This window comes from Oryzias latipes, chromosome 9 (assembly GCF_002234675.1).
Source record: "Oryzias latipes chromosome 9, ASM223467v1".
In the NCBI taxonomy this organism is placed as follows: Eukaryota; Metazoa; Chordata; class Actinopteri; order Beloniformes; family Adrianichthyidae; genus Oryzias; species Oryzias latipes.
In genome coordinates this window covers 16,075,684-16,095,814 of record NC_019867.2, presented here as the reverse complement: position 1 = coordinate 16,095,814, position 20,131 = coordinate 16,075,684, and the positions used below count along the sequence as shown (strand labels likewise).

The window sequence follows — 20,131 nt, the reverse complement described above, 5'->3', positions numbered from 1 at the left end:
GTTACTGAGCATGCACTATTTAAATACAATCACAAAATGACATTTCATTGAAACAACATGTTTTTATTATTGGGGGCTATACTATTAATTTTAATCTGCAGGATTAACATTCTGCAGGAGTGTCAGTATATTAGGGAAAGGGGTACAGGTTAGCAAAACAGGGTTTCTCTGCAAAATGTGGCTAAATTAAATGCTTTTTCGCTTATGAAAGGCAATCCTTCAAGACCCAGGATAACAACAGAAAACAGTATTTGTTTCTCACAGTGAGAATTTTAAACATTTCAAAACGAATATTTCAAATCAAATCAATCTTTATTTATTTTCTTAAAAAAAACCACAACACAACAAGCTTTACATTAAACAAACCAAAAAAAAAAAACAAGCACAAAAGTTAAAATGGAACCCCCTCCCTAGACCTACACACAAATCCCCCACCCCTTTCCCACCTTCCTCCCCCCAGCTAATGGGGATAGTCAATAGGAAATAAACTGAGCACAAAAACAAAATGTTGTTGGAAATGACAATATTTGGGACCTCCCTCCCTCTCTGTGAATAGCTGCATAGCCAGGCTTTTTCCACCATTACAATGTCAACAATGTCTGGTTGGTTCTCCATTACCATCCTATCAGTCTGGTTCTGGATGTCCCACAGGATCTTTGCCCTTTTATTCTCTACAACCTTTGGGGGTGTTTCCAATTTTGACCTTGGGGTTTCCAGTTCATATTCTGCACACATGTTTCTGTATATTATTCCAGCCAGTTGATTTTGGCGCTCCAAGTATGCTTTCCCTGCCAGCATCTTACACCGTGCACTTATGCGCTGGATTGTTTCAGGCGCATCTTTGCACAGCCTACACCTTGGGTCTTGTCTGGTGTGGTAGATCTGAGCCTCTATGGCTCTGGTGCTCAGGGCTTGTTCCTGAGCTGCCAGGATGAGCGCTTCAGTGCTGTCCTGTAGGCCAGCCCTTTCTAGCCATTGGTAGGACTTCTTAATATCAGGCACTTCATTTATGGTCCGGTGGTACATCCCATGCAGGGGTTTGTCCTCCCATGAGGATCTGTCCTCCAGCACTGTATCCTCTGCTCTCCATTGAGACATTCACTGAGCACACTGTCAGTTGTGGCCTTGAGCTTGATGTATTCATGCATCTTGGGTGTTTCATCCTGGATAGTGGCTTCTACTTTCACTAGTTCTCGGCCTCAGTCCTTGCGGCTAGCGTACAGTCTCAGGGTGCTGGATTTGGGATGGAACCCTCCATGCATGGTGAGGAGCTTTGTGTCTTAACATCTATGGTCTGTATCTCTTATATGTAAAACAATAAAAAATAAACGTTTTGGGGGGGAAAACCCCCCCAAAATGTAATCTTACAAATTAAAGAAAATATAAAAACAGAAAAAGAAGGTATTATGGGATGTTAATGGACATGACTGTTGACATTTGTTCACATTTTCTATCAGAAGAGGCCACAGTGGCTTTTTCTGTGATTGCTGTCAGCTGTTTACCGTTCTGCTTTCCGTCGTTTTTGAAACTCAAACATCATCGTCCAATCAGTGATGTCCTATAAAACTTACCTTTCCATGTTTTTTTCCATTTTCATTCATTTTGATTTATGAACTTTGTTTTCCGAAATATTATTATTATTTTTTTTACATTTTGGTTTCTGGAATTTTGTTGTTATTATTGAAATGTAATGTTGGTTTTTTTATTTTTTTGTTTTTCCGAAATAACATTGTGAGTTTTACTATGTTTTTGCATTGAGTGATTTGTTGGTGTGATTTGCACTTCAGGGCCACCGTACCTTTACCAGCATAAACTGAATGTGTCCTACCCAAACCCTCAGTTTTCTGAGCTTTAAATCCACTGCTGTCCTGAGCTTGGCAGCCCCCTTTACAGTTCGATTATGTGCTGTCCTTACATATATATGAGGCCAGAACAGTCTCATAATTCAGAATACATAAGTTAAACCAAAACCTTTTTGGATACAAAAGAATTATATTTATTCAAAATACTGAAGAAACAAATGGGGCATTGTAACTTTTGTCAGTTTTATGAAACATTTATCTCAAAACCACAATTTGTGTGAAACCATTACACAAAGCAGAACTCCTGAATGTTGTACCACATTTGAGGAACAACTTTCTTAAGTCTCATTAGCAAATCCTCTTTCCTTTGCCCCTTATAAGATGGTACAACTAAATTTTTACACATATACAACTCTTTGTGAATGTAAATCTATGATAATTTCTGGTAATGGCTCACTACCCAGATTCTTGGAGTCAAATCAATGCAAAATCTATTTGTGTATTTTTTTCTAAATGAGCTGTTTGAGAAAATGACCTCTGAAGCCACACAAATAAAGACGAATGCAAAACACTATGCTACAGCACAGCATAATGTGTTTGATGTGCTTCATCATCTCCAATTACACAGATGCATTAATCAGTGGAATCAGGAAATGAGAAAAATATTGCAGTTAGGATAATTGCATAGCAAACCAACGTGACTGTGATCTTCACAAACAGAACAACGAGCTGCACTCTAATCAGCATCCAAAATGTGTCATCAACTAAAAACACCACAAAGGAAGGAGAAACAGAAATAATTTTATGTGAAGTCACTGAAAGTGCCAGAAGTGATAGGAACGCTGTTAGACTGTGAAAAGTTGCTCCACAGTCAGTGGGTGGTAGAGTAAATTTATTTTAGGAATGAGAAAAAAACAACAGAGAAATGCATCATGTACTGCTTTGCTGTACTAACACTCTCTGTGCAGTGGGCTGAGGTGACATATGATGAGTTTGACCCGCCCTGTTTAGAGGTGACAGTCCAGTCTTGTGGCTTCAGTGTTTAGTCAGAATAAATCCATAAATATTGCAGTAAAAATGGAGTAAAAAAACATTTTAAATGGTGAATGGCGTGTCCTTATATAGCGCTTCTCTACCTTTGATAAAAGCATACAGCACTTTAAGGTTGCAGTCCCATTCACCCCTGCATACACACATTCATACACTGATGGCTGCTCTGCTATCATACCTGTCGCCAACATACTTCCACTTCAACATACTTCCACTAGGTACAATGCGGGGTTTGGCTGGTTCGAATCCCTGCTTGGTCCTTTCTGTTTGGAGTTTGCATGTTCTCCCTGTGCATGCATGGGTTTCCTCTGGGAGCTCTAGATTCCCCCCACAGTCCAAAAACATGCTTCAAAGGTTAATTGGGATCTCCAAACTGCCCTTAGTGTGTGTGTATGACTGTGTAGCCCTGTAACAGACTGGCAACTTGTTCAGACTGTGCCGTGACTTCACCCAACAGTTGCTGGGTTGGCTCAAGCAGTCCCATGTACCCGAAAGGGATTAAAGTGGGTTCTGGATGGATGGACTGTGTCTTGCCCAAGGTCACTTCAATATTAGGGTGGGAAAGGAAGGAACCGAATCTGCGATCCTCCAATCAGAGATTAACCTCTGTATCTCAGCATTGTCACAACATTAACATTTCAATTCGCTTTGCCCTGACTGAGAGGTCAATGATAGTGTGATTTAAGATTTATAAAGGTTGAATATTCTTGTTATTTCTAAATTCGTCACATCATCATGTTAAAGATCTGTTTATAAAGTCCTGGTGAATCTGGATATTTCATTTTAGTGTTCTGCTGCACTCAAGTTGTAACCAGAGGGAAGCTTGTTGTTGTTCTTCTCAACCGTGAATCAGCGTTGCACGTTTCTGTAGAGTTAAAATTCAGTGTGCGATGAGCAAACACTTCTGCTCTTTGAATAACAGCTGTTTACTACCTAACTGGGCAGGATTTGTTTGCACACAACTTTCATTTTCTTACACAGATTTAACATAAATTAACTGCAGCAGATGAAAAGTCAAGCAAGCTTTATTTAGACACCGCACCATTCTATCACATGTAATCAGATCAGCAGGGAGTTTATGGGCACAAAGCTGTGCCGGTGATAAACAGGAGTAGCAGAACAGGGGAGAAGTATGAGAAGTTATGTGAAACGTGAACACCTGAAACCTGTGTGATGGTTTAAATTATGTGATGAATGTCTGCTGCAATTTCTAGCACTAACTAGTCTTATCTTGATGGCTTTAGCTACCTTTTCAGATATCGTGAAACCATTATCAGCAGCTGTAGATTTGTTTACCAGGAGTGCTTAATGAATTTAAAGCAGCTGAGAGAAAAGGACTAGACCTGAAGGTAATTTGATTGCCACTGATTTAATAGGTTAAGGTCATGCAAGCTAAGAAGGAATAAATTTGGATTTTTATCAAGATGATTTACTACAGCCTTCAAGACATTCACAGCCTTATTTGCAGCCCAACTACCTAAAGGAAGTAAAACTCATTTCCTCTGATGTACATAGTGATTTGATTTTTTTTTTATTGGCAGAGAAAGGTGCTTGGACTTGATGCTCAAACTTAACATCCACTCCAATCTACTTTTGATCTACTTTAAAAGCATTCCCGATGGACTTTTATTTATGATTATGCTATTTTTTTGTGCCAAAAACCCCCAAATCTGTGCCATTTTCCAGTAGTTCATTAGAAATGTTTGCCTCTGAGTTGTGGGTGAGACTGTTGGTGCGGAGCAACCCAGGCCCCCCTTCCCGCCACACATAACTGAGTGCTCTGTTTACATTCTCTCCTAGCTTACAGCCTCTCACAAACCCAACCTAGCATTACCGCTGCAACAAAAATGGCGAGCAATATCGGAGATATCCAGCTGTACAGTTTTGAGCCAGATGCCAGCTTAGACAAGAAAAACTGAGACTTGAATTGGTACTTCAAAGATTTGAGACGTGAGGTTTGGGACTTGTGATCAATGTCAATTTGTTTATTGTTATTTTTAGCTAATTGGTCAAAAAATGAAACGTTCTGTTTACATTTTTTTCTTGAGAATACAGAAACTGCATGTTCTTGTGTCCATGCAAATTGAAGTTCAATGACAGTTTGTGACGATAGCATATTTATTTCAATCATAACTGTGAGGACTTGACTTGGATTGCAAAAAGGGACCTGTGATTATGTCTGACTCTGTGATCCAAGAAGATTAGAAAATGCTGGAGAAGTTCAGGTTGTACTGTGGGTGATGACAAAAACATAAAACTGAAGGAACAAGTCAGCAAGGTTAGTTGCTATAATTAGGCTCCAACTTTGACTGAAGAGATTTTATTGCCTTTAAAGTCCATCCCTCCATCTTCTACACTTGGGTTGTCGCGTTCAGGGTCATGGGTGTCTCTAAAGAAACACATAGTAAAAATGTACTCTTAGGTTTAAAATATGGAAATGCTTTCTCAACACAGACGATTTAACCTAACTTCTCCACTTTGCATGTCAAAGTGTCCTTAAAAATGATCCTGTACTGCAAACATGCTGCTCAGAAGGTGTAAGTCACATTACATAAAGTGTATGCTTAATAGATTTAGTATTGTGCGTTTAATGCTGCAAGTTCTTAGTTTTCCATGGACTGCTGCATTTCAGCTTTATTTTTCTTACATAAATAGAAAAACAATCTTTCATGGGATGTTGTAAATATGGAGCACCATTTTATGAAACCTCAAACATTAAATTTAGGGCTGAACAAGAGTGTGCTCAGTCTTTAGCTTCAGTGAAAGTGTCTAATTAAATGAAATAGGCACAGAAAGAAAAAAGCCAAGTTGGGAAGAGATTGATGCATTGAGAGTGCAGATTTAGGAGTTACACACTGGCGTAGTGGTTAAGCTCATGGCAGCTGACAGCAGAGATTGGCCTCATATTCTCAGTTTCATCTAGTTAAATTACAAATAAATACTTGGTCAACCCTGTGTCTGCAGATACAAATGCTCCTTCCATGACCTCCGATTTCTGGCTTAGTTACTTGTTTTGTTTATTTGAAAATATGCACAATGTTAACTAAGAAGGAAGAACAGGGCAGCACGGAAACAAAGGCCAGAGGGGAAGATGTAATGAGTTATTATGCACATCAGAGCAGAACTGCAACTGGATGAAGCAGCTCAGTGCTGCCTGCTGGCTGCTGAACGTGGGTGATAACACTTACCCAGGCTTGACCTATTTGGTAGGGAAAACACATCCAGACATGGTTGCAGTGGAGGAGCATGCATGTAAAGAATATTTACATCCTTTCAGAAAGGTCGACTGAAGTTCCATCAAAAACGTGGCTTCAGGATGGAATCCAGGAGTGCACAAACAAACACATGTGGTTCACGCAGTGACATGGGGCTGACAAGGGAGCCACTGCTGAATCATGCACGTCTCCACAAGGCACTAGGCTTTTTTTTTATTACGCAATATCTTGCATGCAGAGCCAAGTGAAGGGGTTGGCCAGAGGGAGGCGCGGTGCGCATTTCGTCATTCATTTGAGTATGAAACAATCGGTAGGGAAGTTTGACTTATCTCCTCCAGTTTAACTCGCAGACTTTAAACCATGCATAAAGATCTTCTCAGGAAATTCCACAGAAACCTTTTAGTTTGCGTTAACGTTGGATTTGAGGTATATTAAAACTTTGACAGAAATATTTAATTTTCTTTATAGAAATTGTTTTTACAGCTTCTGCAAGTAGGCTTTCTGAAAGGTGGTTTGTAAGATTGACACCCCCTTTCACCATCACTCTGCGCGTCTCCGTCTTGGCGCTCTAAGCGGATCATCAGAAGGGGGGCACGCAGGCATCATCAGCCACCCGACTGTGACATCCGCGCACCGGAAAGAAGAGGGTTCTCAGGCTGGCTGGCTGCTGCACAGGAACCATGGAGCAAAAATCAGCCAAAGCAGACGAAACCAGTCGGGGACACGAGTCTCTGTCCTACCAGCGGAGAATGTGGAAAAATTTCCAAGGGAAGACCAAACCATGGCTCAGCCCGAAACTGGGCTCGGAGCGTCGCGGTGCTGGAGGTGCGGATGGGAGTAAAAAGGAATCTGGGTTATGGATGTTTAAGAGAAAAAAGAAACCGTTGGACCGGGTCTTTTCGTCGTCCCAGCCGAACCTTCGCTGCTCCACTCCTGCACTATTTGAAGGGGATACATGCGTGGGAAGCCCCGCAGGTGATGGGATGCTGAACTCGGACGGTCAGCCTCTGACACAGACTCTGGGCACTGCGTCTGGAGCCGCCGGGAGCAAACCGGAGCTAACGGCCCACGGGAGCCCCAAACTCCCCGTGTTCCAGCTGATGCTGCACCAACAGAAAAGCTCCTCTCTCGAGTCGGCGTGCTTTGAGAAGCTGGTGATGGATCCGATCACCGGGATGTCAGAAGAGGAGCAGCTGCGTAAAAACGCAAGCGATTCTGTGAGTAAAGAGCAGCATCAGACACATCTGACAGCTGAAACAGTAAGAGCACGTCACACATTATAATCGTAACACAACCCCGTGGACAAGACTCCTTTGATTAGTATTTTTGGTTAGGGGACAAGTTTCACGTCAGGCTGCAGCGTCGTGTGACAGTCAGTGGGACATCTGAACGGTATTCCAGCCTAGAGGTTTCTTCACTTTTTCTCATGAAGCTTAGGATTCAGTTATCAGATGGCTAAAACTGCTACAACCACTACTCACTGGCAAGAAACTGCAAGGTCAAAATGTGCAGTGTTTTTTCTTTTCACAATGTCTCGCATCATTGAGAACTCCAAAAAGCTCCCTTCAATCACTCAACGGCCACCAGCATCGCTGTTCCAGTTTGCACAGTCCATCTGTCATGTGCCCTTGCCTGGAGACCGTGACTGAACGCATGGTCAATGTTTAATCACACTTTCATAAAAAGTTGCCATTGTGCATCACATATTTGCAGCCAATCTGCAGCTGGAGTATTGTCTGAGTGCTGAGTCAGGGGTTTCCAAAAGAATCAAAGAGATAATTGGTCTGTTTGGAAGGGCACATTCAAGGAAACAACCTGCAGGGGGAAAAAAATGACATGATATGAACCTTAACCCTTGTACTATCCTAGGGCACTTTAACATTGGGAGTGGGGTCATCTAGACCCCACTAGACAGTGCGCTGAACATTTTTTCTTCAATGATTTTTGATCTTCCCTGGTGTCCATGGATTACATGAAATCCTCTCCACCTTTATCCACCTGTGTCATGGTAGGAATAACACAACACTGCACAAAGGTTAATGCCATCCTCCTACTCACTTTGCTTGCAGCAAAACATGCTGCTGTGGAAATGTTCTCATCCGGCCAGGTCATGTAATCACAGAAAGTGGATTTTAAAGGTTCATCAAAGACCCTACTCATTTGAACACTGTTAGTTCAGTTAATTCCAATGCTTAAGACCCACTCTGATGAAAATGTTGTTTTTGTTTTTTTTCAATATGTTCTTATGACATTTTTTTCAGGATGGATGAAGAATAAAATTGCATTACTTAGTATTTCTTTATTTAAATCATTGTGAATCAGGAGAACACGGAAAAAATCAGTTGGAAAAAGCTTGTAGGTGCATAGAAAGCTATATCTGAAGGCCACAAGCTCCCTGCTCCACACTGTTCTGATGCATCCACAACAAAATTACATAGGTTTTCCTTATTCTAAAAAATGAAATCCTTTTTTAAAAGTTTGCCTAAAAATTGAATCAGTGAATTTAATAGGGGCCCAAGTCCACAATTTTTCAAATTAGAGATTTTATATGTTTTATGGTCTTCAATGGAAAAGCTATCTGATTAAGTGCAAAAAAAAATCCCATGTCTGTTGTAATGTATTGACTATGCTTGACATTTAAAATGCATTAACCCTTGTGCTATCTTATATATATAGATATAGGTGGAAAGATTTCATGTAATCCATGGACACCAGTGAAGATCACAAATCATTGAAGAAAAAAGGTTCAGAGCTCTGTCTAGTGGGTCTAGATGACCCAACTCCCAATGTCAAAGTGCCTATGATAGCCTAAGGGTTACGTGCAAGAGGGGCCAAATTCCTGGACTTGGGCCTCTCTTGCATGGGTTTAGCTTTATCCCATAGATGGCAGCACTAGTTTTCCAAAATGGCAGCGCCCCTGTTTAATTCAAGAAGGGCCCAAGTCCAGAGACTTTAGTTTGCTAGTCCTCTGAAATCATGAAAGTGAGGTGCTTCATATTATAGCATTTATAAGCTATGAACTGATGCTAAATCTGGGTAAAGTATTAATCATTTGGTGTAGCCTCCTTTTAAGCTATGCAATTAAAATCATTACCTGGAAAAACAAACCTCTTGGACTTGGGCCCTTATTGAATTCACCGATTCAATTGCATAATCATAATTAAAAGACCATGGGAACGATTTTTACCATATTAAAGTTGTTCTTTGTGAGAGACTGCTAGAACTTCAAAGAGAAACTTCACTGGAGCTTTTTTATGGTATATACTGCTGAATTTATTTTTAATTAAATTGATCCAATCTTTTGAGCCCCATTCAGACTTCTGTCTCAGGTGATTTAACATGTGCTAAGCAGAAGCTGGTAAAACTTTGCAAAGTCTCTAAGTGCAGATGAAAAGGTATATCAGCAGATCTGGTCTGTTATATCACACAGTTGCATTATATGGATAGATGCCAACCTTAACTTGAGCTTTTTGCCATCATAAGCATTTTTCCTCTTGATGCCTTACTAAAACTTTTTTATTGGTTATTTGATTTTAAACCTTTAGTGAATTTAATCATGGAAAACCTGTAAAACTACTAAAAAACAGCAAATATTGCACTATTTATAACATGCAGTATATAACACACTGTAGGTTTGGTAAAAATATACACAAAAGACAACTCAGGCAAGCATTTCCTTTAAACGCAGAGTATATAAAACTTAATTTTTCATTGTTCAAACTCTAAAAAAAAAGAAAAATATTTGATTATAATGCCGCTGATCTGTATTATGCCTCTATAATTTTACCTTAATCTCATTAAAGAAATTAGGTAATATAAGGATTTGAAAAATAGAGAGTTTACCATTTGATTTAAAAGTCAGTGATGGTGTGGACTTTTGTCCAAGTTCTGGAATCAATTTCATTAATGATTCTGCTCAAGGAAATGGCTTACAGTTGTGTTGGAAGTGGAGAAATATGACAGGAAGAATTTACAGTAGAACTAACTAAATAAATAAATAATCCCTTTTAACATCCAAAAACAACTCCTTAACTAAAACTATAACTAACCAAATGAAAGAATGACATAACACGTAGATAATGTAAGCTCTGATTTAGTTGGCTTTTTCTGTATATCTTTAACTAAGAAACCTCTGTCTCATTTATAAAAAAAAAAAGGTTTTAATCTTAAGTAATTTGAAGCAGCGTTATCATGGAAGCAGGCTGTCTTGATTCTGCAACTACTAAGAATTGCTAATAAATCGTGTGTTTTCTGCTGAGTCAGTGCACAAAAATACTTACTGCGCATCCAAATTAAAATAGAAGTTAATTTAATTAAAAATGTACAGATAGATTCTGTATAAATTGATACAAATTGGAGTGTTATAAATGTTTTCTATTTTGGTATTTCTAAGTTTGCTACTAATTTTCTACAGTTTTAAATGATAATTATTGACGGTATAATAACATAGTATTTAGTTTATTGATTTTGCATGACTCTCATGTGAATTGCTACGAGTTTAGTCTGACATATATGAGTTGTACAGGAGCAGAATGTATCCAGTACAGATCACCTGCTGCCATTTTAACTTGGTGGCATTTTCAAATAGTTTGTAAAAGACAACTGTTGGTGGAAACGCATAGAAGTTAAGTAATAAACAAACAACAAAATAAACCTCTAAAAAAACTTACTACAATTCAAGATTGGTTTCTCCACATACAGGAATGATCTTTGTGTGTAAAAAAAACAACAAAAAAACTATTTTTATTGTAGAAGTATAGGTTCAAACCCCCTCAAACCTATTTAGTGGTAGCTTCAGTAAGCAAATACAGGAAATATTGAAAAGATTCCTGTCACTGTGAGCACATAGTTCATAAAGTGGGAATGAAAGTTTCCCAACTTTGAGATTGAGCAGAAATTAGAGATAATTGAAGGTCTCAATATATTTGTCTTGTAGCTGTAATTGAATTCGTACTTTAAAAAGAGTGCAGAGGTACGATGTTGTGTCCTGCTATGTGGGCTTGATCTTGTAGCTCTTGTTCAGTTTGGATAAATGTATTTTCAAAGCTAAGTCATGTTGGGAGGAAATATAAAATAAAAGAAAGTGCAGAACCTGCTAATTATAGGAGAACTGTAGGACAAACTTTTCTCAGATAATTGAAGTTGATCTATTGTAATACTTTCATTTAAACACTCCCACAAAAAGGCTTCTGATAACAAAATGAGTTCTTTGTTGGAAAATGGTGTATTAGTAACTAATCTTTTCTTTCTCTTTAAATGGTACCATATTTGGCAAAGAACAATTGTTTGTGGGACTAGACAAACAATTGTTATATTTATAATGAATAAATGTTTTTTTTAAATTGATATTTTAAGAACTGTCTTTGTGAAAAGCTACATAAAGCATGAGGTTATACATTTAAAGCAGAAATTGTAAAGAGAACATAAATAAATTCAGGCATAATCTGAATTTTCTTTACTTTGTCTAAGGTTTTGCAGCCATTAAATAACTGGACATCCATTAATCCGATGTGGGTTTAAATGTTGCTGTTCCACTGGCCACAAATTTGTTAGATGTTTTGATGGTAAAGAACGGAGGGACAGTCTCTTTTCTCTGTTCATGATCTCGTTTAGCTCAAACGGAGCATCTTAAGGTTTAATCATTCAGCACATTGCAAAGTAGGTTATCCTGTCAGAGATGCTATTCAGTCCAATAAATTCCATGTAAAATGCAAGCAGTGGGATTTCTGTTCTAGCAGTCTCTCACATATGATGAACTGTAATGTTTGGAAGGGATGCACCAGTGTGTGACGACATCAATCTGCTTCTGGACAAGCTCATTCTCCTCTGAACCTCCTCAGGCCATATGGTTGAACTACAGACTGAAAACAGAGTACAACTGAATTTATAGTTATGTATGAAATTCAGATTGTTTGTCTTTTCTGTGAGAATCAGTACCTTTTTTGGCGAAATTTTCTTTTGTTGTGTTCTGTTTCCCCCCTTATAACTGCATACCTGATCCAGGCTTTCAGTCACTCAGCTTTTTCTGTCTGTATCAATTACAGTTAGTTTTCTTAATGGCCCATTCTGATGAAAAATGTGTTTTGGTGTTTTCAACATGTTCTTGTAGCATTTTTCTGATGATGGGGGATATATATATATATATATATATATATATATATATATATATATATATATATAATATATATATATATATATATCCCCCATCATATATACAGTATATATATATAAAGAAAATTAAGAATTAAATTGCATTTCGGAGTATTTCTTTATTCAAATTGTAATGAATCAGGAGCAGACAAAAAATGCAGTTTTAAAAAGCTTGTAAGGATGACCTGGAAGCTACTACGGCAAGCCCCAGGCTCCCTGCTCCGCTCCAGTCTGATGCATCCATCTGTAGACAAATAGATCCATGAACATCTTTGTTATCCTCATCTGAGCTGGCATCTGGTTCAAAACTGTACAACTGGATAGCTCCAGTATTGCTGACCATTTTTGTTGTAACAGTAATGTTAGGTTGGGGTTGTGAGGGACTGCAAACTAGTGGGAGAAAGAGTAAACAGATGGACGATGGGAAGGGGACAAGCTATACGCCTACAGTCCTGCCCACAACTCAGAGGCGAATCTCTAATGAACTACTGCCGCTCTGCAGGAACTATGTCCTAGAAAACGGCATAATCATAATTAAAAGACCACTGGGAACACTGGAGCTCAAGATGATTGAAATGGGACTTTGACTTCATTGTTTTCTGTTTGGCCAACTTTTGTAACACCCCTATTTTTCTCTTATGAGTCACAAGTTCACTCTGCTAAATGTTAATTATTTCTGCCATATTTAAAGTTCAAAGTTCTTGGGACAAACCCAGTCTCCTTCTTTTTGGGTCCACCACCACATATCCTGACATTCACTGCCTTTGAGTGTAAACTATGTTTTTAGCATGTGGAAGACAGAGAATCACACTGTCTTTCTGAGTAGCAGCTCTCCTGCTTTTTGGTTCAGCTTCTCTACTTGTTAAAGCTCTGGAAGACATTGCTGTTTATCAGGTGTTCTAATTTGGAGGTAAATAGTTTTGCGCATTTTCAACGTATGTAATTTCGGTCTTTCGTGATACATGCCTGATATACGTAATTCGTAAGTGTCCGTCAAGGGTATTGGCCAACGGGTTTTTGAACAAATTCGGTTTTGAGCAGTTCAAAATTTTCAGTTTAGAATTATGCAGTTTACACATATTTTATGTAGTTTATACACAATTATTATGTAAATCTTATATAATTGTGCATGATTTTTGTAAGACGCATCTGAAATTTGTGGCTTTCCACGACCGTTTCATGTATGTCTAATGGACTTTTTATGCATGTACCATCGATGTACTGTAACTTTTATATTGTGTTTACGACGGCCATATCATGTTTAAGCCAGTGTTTTTCAACCTTTTTTGAGCCACGGCACACTTTAACCTTGACAAAAATCCCGCGGCACACCAGCGTCCCAAAAAAAAAAAAAAAAAGCAGAAACTCATAGTCTGTATTGATCTACAGCCCCCCCCCCCCGGCAATCTGACGTGCATTTTTGCGATAATTGTGGCAGAAAAAGCAGGAAGTTGCAGATGTTTTTCTAAAAGATGTAATAAAAGTTAAGTTACATACAAACTGTATGTTCGTTGTGTTTTCAAGACGTGTAACAAGGACGACTCATTGTACGCTGAGGCGCTGTCCCTTTCAAGCCATTGCATCATGGGAGATGTAGTGCGAAAACTGAGAAAAAACGGCAGAAAGACTAGCGTCTCTGAGCTTCATGGTTTTGTTCACTTGTTCTACGGTGTGATACCGGATTCTGTGGAAAGCTACACCGCTAAAGACGAGCTTTAGATGGTGTTTTTGTTGGAACTGAGAAAGTTATGAGCTAAATTGGAACAAGGAAGTGAAGACTTCAAACACTTCTGATTGGTCAGACTGATGACATGTGATTAAGCCTTCAAGAATGATTGGTGGAGTCGTGGAGACAGTAAAAGCTGCGGGACTTTTCAGAAAACAGTTATAGCTGCAGCTAAATCGCGTTACCGTCATTCTTATCAAAATGTCTTTAATAGAATCAAATAAAGAAAAAAGTATTTTATGATATTTTATATTCCTAACTACTCAGTGTTTTATCAGGACCTGTTTGGATGAACAAAGAGCTGATTTCCTGGAGATGGTAATTGTTTTGAGATCAGTGAATGAGGGCAATTTTCCACGGCACACTAGTGTGCCGCGGCACACTGGTTGAAAAACACTGGTTTAAGCTACGTAATTGACGGATGAATCACTAATGAATTGCACACAAACAGTGCAATAATCACGCACGGTTCATGTTCTACGTTGATTTACGTGTTCATTGCAGGTTTTATTTCATGTAAAGACCAAAACTTTTCACAGTTTTCCCCACGTATATTCACGTATGACCAATTTTCATCCGTGCCATATGTGCAAAATGTACGTCCTGGCTGTGTGACACGGACTTAAGCAAATGATACAATATTGCATTGAATAATTAAGGATGCTGCGACCTGTCAAGAGTGTACACCGCTTTCAGGGATAGGCTCCAGCAGCCTCGTGACCCTGTAAGGGATAAAACGTGTTCAGAAAATGGATGGATGGATAAATAAGGACGCACTCAATTCTCTGCAAATGTTTTTTGGATAACATAATACACAATTCAAAGTAAAGCTGTAGTATATTTTAGTACTAATGGTAGCTTCTAGGCCAGAAGAATTTGAGCCTGTAGTGTTGGTGTCAGTGGGGACATCAGTGAACCAAATAAAATTAGATCTCCTTTTCCGTTCTATCGTCACCTCTCTCCTTGAGGGATATCTTTACCTGCATTTGTCTCCTTGGCATATCTCCTTCTTTCCTCTGATCCTGTCTGCCCTGACATTTTCGGAGGACAAATCCCCCACATATCCCTTTTCTGTAAGAACAGCCTGTGTGGTACAAGATGAGAAGTCTGCCCAGCTTCTGTGTTTCCCTCCAGCATTGTTCTCTACCATCTCAGCCAATTTCATCACATACTCTGTTGCTCCCAAGCTAATGCACACGAGGTGCCTGCATACACACACATCAGGACTTTTAATACGAGTATGTCAGGAAGGGGGACTGCCTTTTTAAGTGGCTGCTTTATTTTGAGGGAAGTGACTTGTAATGATGGTATAACCCAAAATAAACTCCTTTTATCTTTCTTACACGCAGTGATTCACTGTATTCACAAGGCAAACCAGGCTTTTCTTTTTACCCGTGGAATGAAGGAGGAGGTATAAATTGCTCTGTCTTCAGATGGAGCCAAATAATTCACTTTCCAATGCAACCGCCCTCATCGATCAATCATGGGTGGGCTGAGTAAGACAAAACTATAGCTCAGTGGTGAGAAGGGAACATTTGTGCAGCAAAGGGTTCCAAATTACAGTTGAAATTCTGCAATGAGATGCCACACAGGATTTATTTATTGTTAGGTTGGTTTCAGCAGAAACCTAAAGATAATTAGCAGAGCTATTTTACAGTTTTGTAGGTTGACACTATTAAAAATCTTAGTAACCTCAATAACAATTTAAGGGAGAAAAAGAGATGCACAGGATGAAAAGATGGATAAATGCAGGCAGAGAAAAAGACAACAATGTAACACAGGTGGACCTGTGGCTGCAAGCTGCAGGATGTTTTTCCTGCTCCTCATGCTAATCAAACATTTGCAACTCATTGCAGGTCCCACTTCCTTAGTGGTGAGTGGATATTGAAAATGTGCAAATGAGCATTCATATCATAGTCTAGGCACTGTCATTATTTACTGAGACGAAGGTTAAGGATCTCTGTGAAGGTTCTTATTTCTCAGGACAATTTTCCCAAGGTTCTCTGGATAATTGGGGTTCTTTACAGAAAGCTTTTTGGATCTTTTAAACTCTCTGTAGTCATATGAGCTCTCATGTTATTGAATAATAAACAGCACAGTCAGAATGAATAAAAACAGGATTATATTATTATTATAAAGTAAATGTTTAAAATAGGTCTAACGATTCATCTCAATGATTTGATTTATATCATAATTTGTGGTTGTCGTTCCAATTTAAAGTCGATATTAGTTCATTTTGAATGTTTTGATTCATTGACCTAAAATTGATCCAGCATATTTTTAACTAAAAATTCAAATCATGTGACTAAGAGAGAAATACATGTTTACTGAACAGTGCAGGAGAAGTTTTCCAGATTCTTTGTATTTCTTACAAGATAATCAGTTATAATCAATCAATTAATGGCAAATCCATTAACATTTTAGTTTCATAAAGTTCATCTCACTGTTGTTTTTCCACATGAAAATAATACAAACAGAACATTATTAGAACACTCTATCAAACTGTATGTTCACATGTCTTTGCAGAATTCAAATTATTTCCATTGGACTGTAATGATGGTTTGATCCTTTTTTGCTGTCATCACGTTTGTAGTCCGCTGTGACTTGGCTGTTTTTGCATTATAGTTAAATAAATCTACCGTGTCTCAATCCAAATAGTGTTTTCCATTATTTATCATCTATTATAATAGTTCTATTTTTGGAATATAAATCAGTTCATCAATTAAGTTACAGCCCTAATATTTAAATACCAATCATTAATTTTTAATTTCTTTCATAATGTTCAGTCATTTATTTTCGTCCAGCATGGTGAAGATTAAAAACAGACAAAACTGCAATGGAGGGGCAGACAGATGATAGTGTTTACAGTCTCTTACCTGTTGGGAGAAAATCCCAGCAGATTTTGTAACATTGCCATCCTGGTCTGTGGCAAACAGTCATCATTGTTGATGCTGTTTGAAACACTTGTTTGAAACACTTGTGGGAAATTACAAAATCTCTTTGTTTTTTAAAGCATGTTGCAGGTTTGAATCAGATAATAATGAAAGTGACTAAAGTGACGGAAAAAAAAGACTACTGATCTGTCCCGTTTGAAAGAGAGATTTAGGGTTTTGTCTTGCTGGATGTAGACTGGAAAAAGGATTTCATCTTTCAGAGACTGAGTTTTGGTTATTTTTTCTGCCTTTGCTGTTTTTTTGTGACAAAACTCCCACGTGACATAGGATATGAGTCAACACATCTTCAGTTATTATAGAATACATTAGATGTTTTTTCTGACTTGGGCGAATGCTGTCTATAGTCGACTATTAATGAACCACACATTGTCCAAACCTTATTTTTCTTAAAAGCTGTGTCTCTCAACATATGCTGTAACTTACGGCAAAGGAGATAGACCAAAGAGAACATAAACAGCATTATTCTAAGAGCTCAACAGAATCTCTGCATTTCAATAGGTGTGGAAGTTCTTAAACCACACTGTGAGACAACAGATATTTGTGAAATAATTGCAGTTTTTCTGAACTGACAGAGAAAACTGGCAGTTTCCATTATTAGAAATTTTTTTGTCAGTGATTTTCCTTGATGCATCCCAGAAGTAACTTAGTGCCACCTACTGGAGCATAACTGATATGGATTCCCACAGAGATCAGAAAATGACACCCTAATAAACTTTGTGCTAACCAGCTAAATAACCAGTTAAATAACTGGACTTGATTCAGTTGTTTACTAAAATACAACCTCTTATTGTACAGGCTTACAAAAACAAGTGTTAAAAAATATTAATTTCTGAGTTTTCTTTGTTTTAATTTCAGTTCCTTAAATGTTTCTGAAGTGACATTTAAATTTACAGTTGACTCTAATCTTGATTCTGCAACAGTGTGTTGCTAAAGGGTAAAAAAACGCAGGTAGGTTTTTCGTTTTATCATGGCTTTTGTTAAGGGAAATGTTTGTATTTACAACAGCGATCGCAGGGTGGTCATTCTTTCTTTGTTGACTAAAGTAATCTATTGAAAACTTTGTAAGTGTAAAACAGAAGGACAAAATGAATGTAACTGATTTATATACTACACATGAATAGTCAAGTAAATACAATATTTATCAAAGTAAATTTACTACATTTCTAAAATCTGACAAAAGAAAAATTGACAAACCTGGCAAGGGAAGATTCTAGTTCCTAATTTTGTCATTTTCGAAAGTTCCGATGAATTTCCGTTGCTTTAATAACAAAGGGTAGTAAAGATGAAAACAATTATTTACATGTTGGGAAGGGCGGCACAGTGGCACAGTGGTTAGCACCCAGGCCTCCCAGCAAGAAGGCCCTGGTTGTGTGCAGTTTGTATCTTCTCCCTGTGCATGTGTGGGATTTCTCAATCACTGGGGCTTCCTTCCACAGTCCAAAAGCTTTCTTCAAGGGTTAATTGGTGTCTCTAAATTGTCTCTTTGTGTGTGTGACTCTGACTTCACCCAACAACAGCTGGGTTGGTTCCAGTGACCCTGAAAGATTTAGCTGGTTCTGAAGATGGAGGCAGATGGATGGAGGTATCTGGAAACCTCAATTTGTCGTGAGATTGTTTTCCCTCCTAGATCTCTCATGTGAGTAATAATAATAAAAAGAAATTCTCAGCTTCCTCACAACTTTTCTGAAGAAAGACAGAAGGGAGTAGGAACTTATTTGGGGGAAAACACAAAGCACAGTTTTGTACTTTATTTCCTTAAAAACAAACATCAAGCAAAGAAAAACTTGTTTCTGATTTAAATGTCTCAAACAAAGTTTTACATTTTATAAAGTATCAAGAAAACTTAAAGTTTGCAAATTTGAGTCTCAGTCCTCTTCTAGTTTCTGCCACTTATAAGATGTTTGAAAATCAAAAAAGTTACAGAGCTTTCTCCTTATTTTCTTCACGCTCCTCTCCTGTCCAGCTGCCGAACTTTGCTTTGTTTCTTTCTTTAATTCATTGTCAGCTGACCCTTTCTGGTCTCGAGTATTCCTTTTTTCACGTCTTTTGACTTTCGGAAAGCTTCCTTTGAATTCCTGCTGATCCATCCATTTCTTCCACTGTGCCTCCATCAGCAAAGCCTCGGTGTCTTTTATGTTGCTGGCATCAACTCCTTCCCCTGTGCTTTTTGGAATATTGGTCATGAATATTCTGTTGGATGGGCTCCTCTTGTTCTTTTCTTCTGTATATTCCTTCATTAGGCTGGTTTCATACTCCACAGAATCAAAGGATGAACAGCTGTTTTTCTTAGTCCCACTTGCAGCCTGAAAGCCGTCAAGAGTCCCACTGGGGACCTGTTTGTCCTGTTCATCCCAGTTTTCACAGTCACTGGAGTCACTACCACTGTAAGCATCAAAGGAAAGCTTTAAGAAATAATCAGTCTGATGGTGTGTTAATTTCTTGAGTATTTGGTTGGTCTCATCTTCCGTTTCCGATGAGCTACCGCTCAGAGTCGGTTCATCATCTTCTGCATTGGTGGTCTCCATGCAGTCATGCTTTTTTTTCAGCAGACATATGTCTGCCAGCCTCTTCTCCATGAGCAGCATGTCATGCTGGAGACTTTCTTTCACTTCTTTCAGCTGCTCTCTAAACTCAGCTGCCATCTCCTTTTTTAGCTCCTTGGGCATCAGAAGAATTGCGGCAGTCATTTCTGAGAATTGCTCCTCAAATTCTTTGTTCACCATTCTTCTTGACGATCAACACAAACCAGAACCTCCTAAATGCTGTTTGGTCCTGAGAATACAGATCAAAGCCACATGAAAAGTCCATGACTGAAGATAAGTAAAATTAAATTTCTAATTAAAACCAAGAATGATCCATTAGCAGAACACACTTTGACTAAACTATGTTATAAAAGTAGTATTTGAATATGAAATAAACTTCCTTTGAAGTTTTTTAAGGATTTACCTCAATAAACCCATAGTTTAAATCTGGATGTAGTAAATGATCTATTGTTTTGGTGCTAAAAATAGATTACTGTGGGTACAGATTTACAAAGGTAAGTAAAAAACGTGCAAAATATTTTTAAATCTATTTTTGCTTGATGTGATTTGATGTTTTAAATCCTCACAACCAATTTTTAAAATTTGTGATCCAACAGACCCCAAATTTTATTCATTACTGTGAAGGTTTGTACGTTTATTTTCTATTTCCGTCTTAATACTCATAGACAAAAGTGGTTTTCTTTTCTTTTCA

The 20,131-nt window shown here is 38.2% G+C and overlaps 2 protein-coding genes across 4 annotated transcripts in view; one reads left to right on the top strand and one right to left on the bottom strand.

The window, feature by feature from the left end:
- The first annotated feature begins 6,625 nt into the window (after window positions 1-6,625).
- mctp1 (multiple C2 and transmembrane domain containing 1) overlaps window positions 6,626-20,131 on the top strand; it is a 142,574-nt gene continuing 129,068 nt past the window's right edge. For all 3 annotated transcript variants that reach the window (XM_020706013.2, XM_004072648.4, XM_020706012.2), the window contains exon 1: window positions 6,626-7,284. In XM_020706013.2, coding sequence (XP_020561672.1) covers window positions 6,748-7,284 — 537 coding nt within the window. In that variant the 5' untranslated portion in view covers window positions 6,626-6,747. The remainder of the gene's footprint in view (window positions 7,285-20,131) is intronic.
- LOC101168873 overlaps window positions 18,631-20,131 on the bottom strand; it is a 2,779-nt gene continuing 1,278 nt past the window's right edge. Inside the window, exon 2 of the mRNA XM_023958541.1 lies at window positions 18,631-19,669. Coding sequence (XP_023814309.1) covers window positions 18,763-19,620 — 858 coding nt within the window. The 5' untranslated portion in view covers window positions 19,621-19,669 and the 3' untranslated portion in view covers window positions 18,631-18,762. The remainder of the gene's footprint in view (window positions 19,670-20,131) is intronic.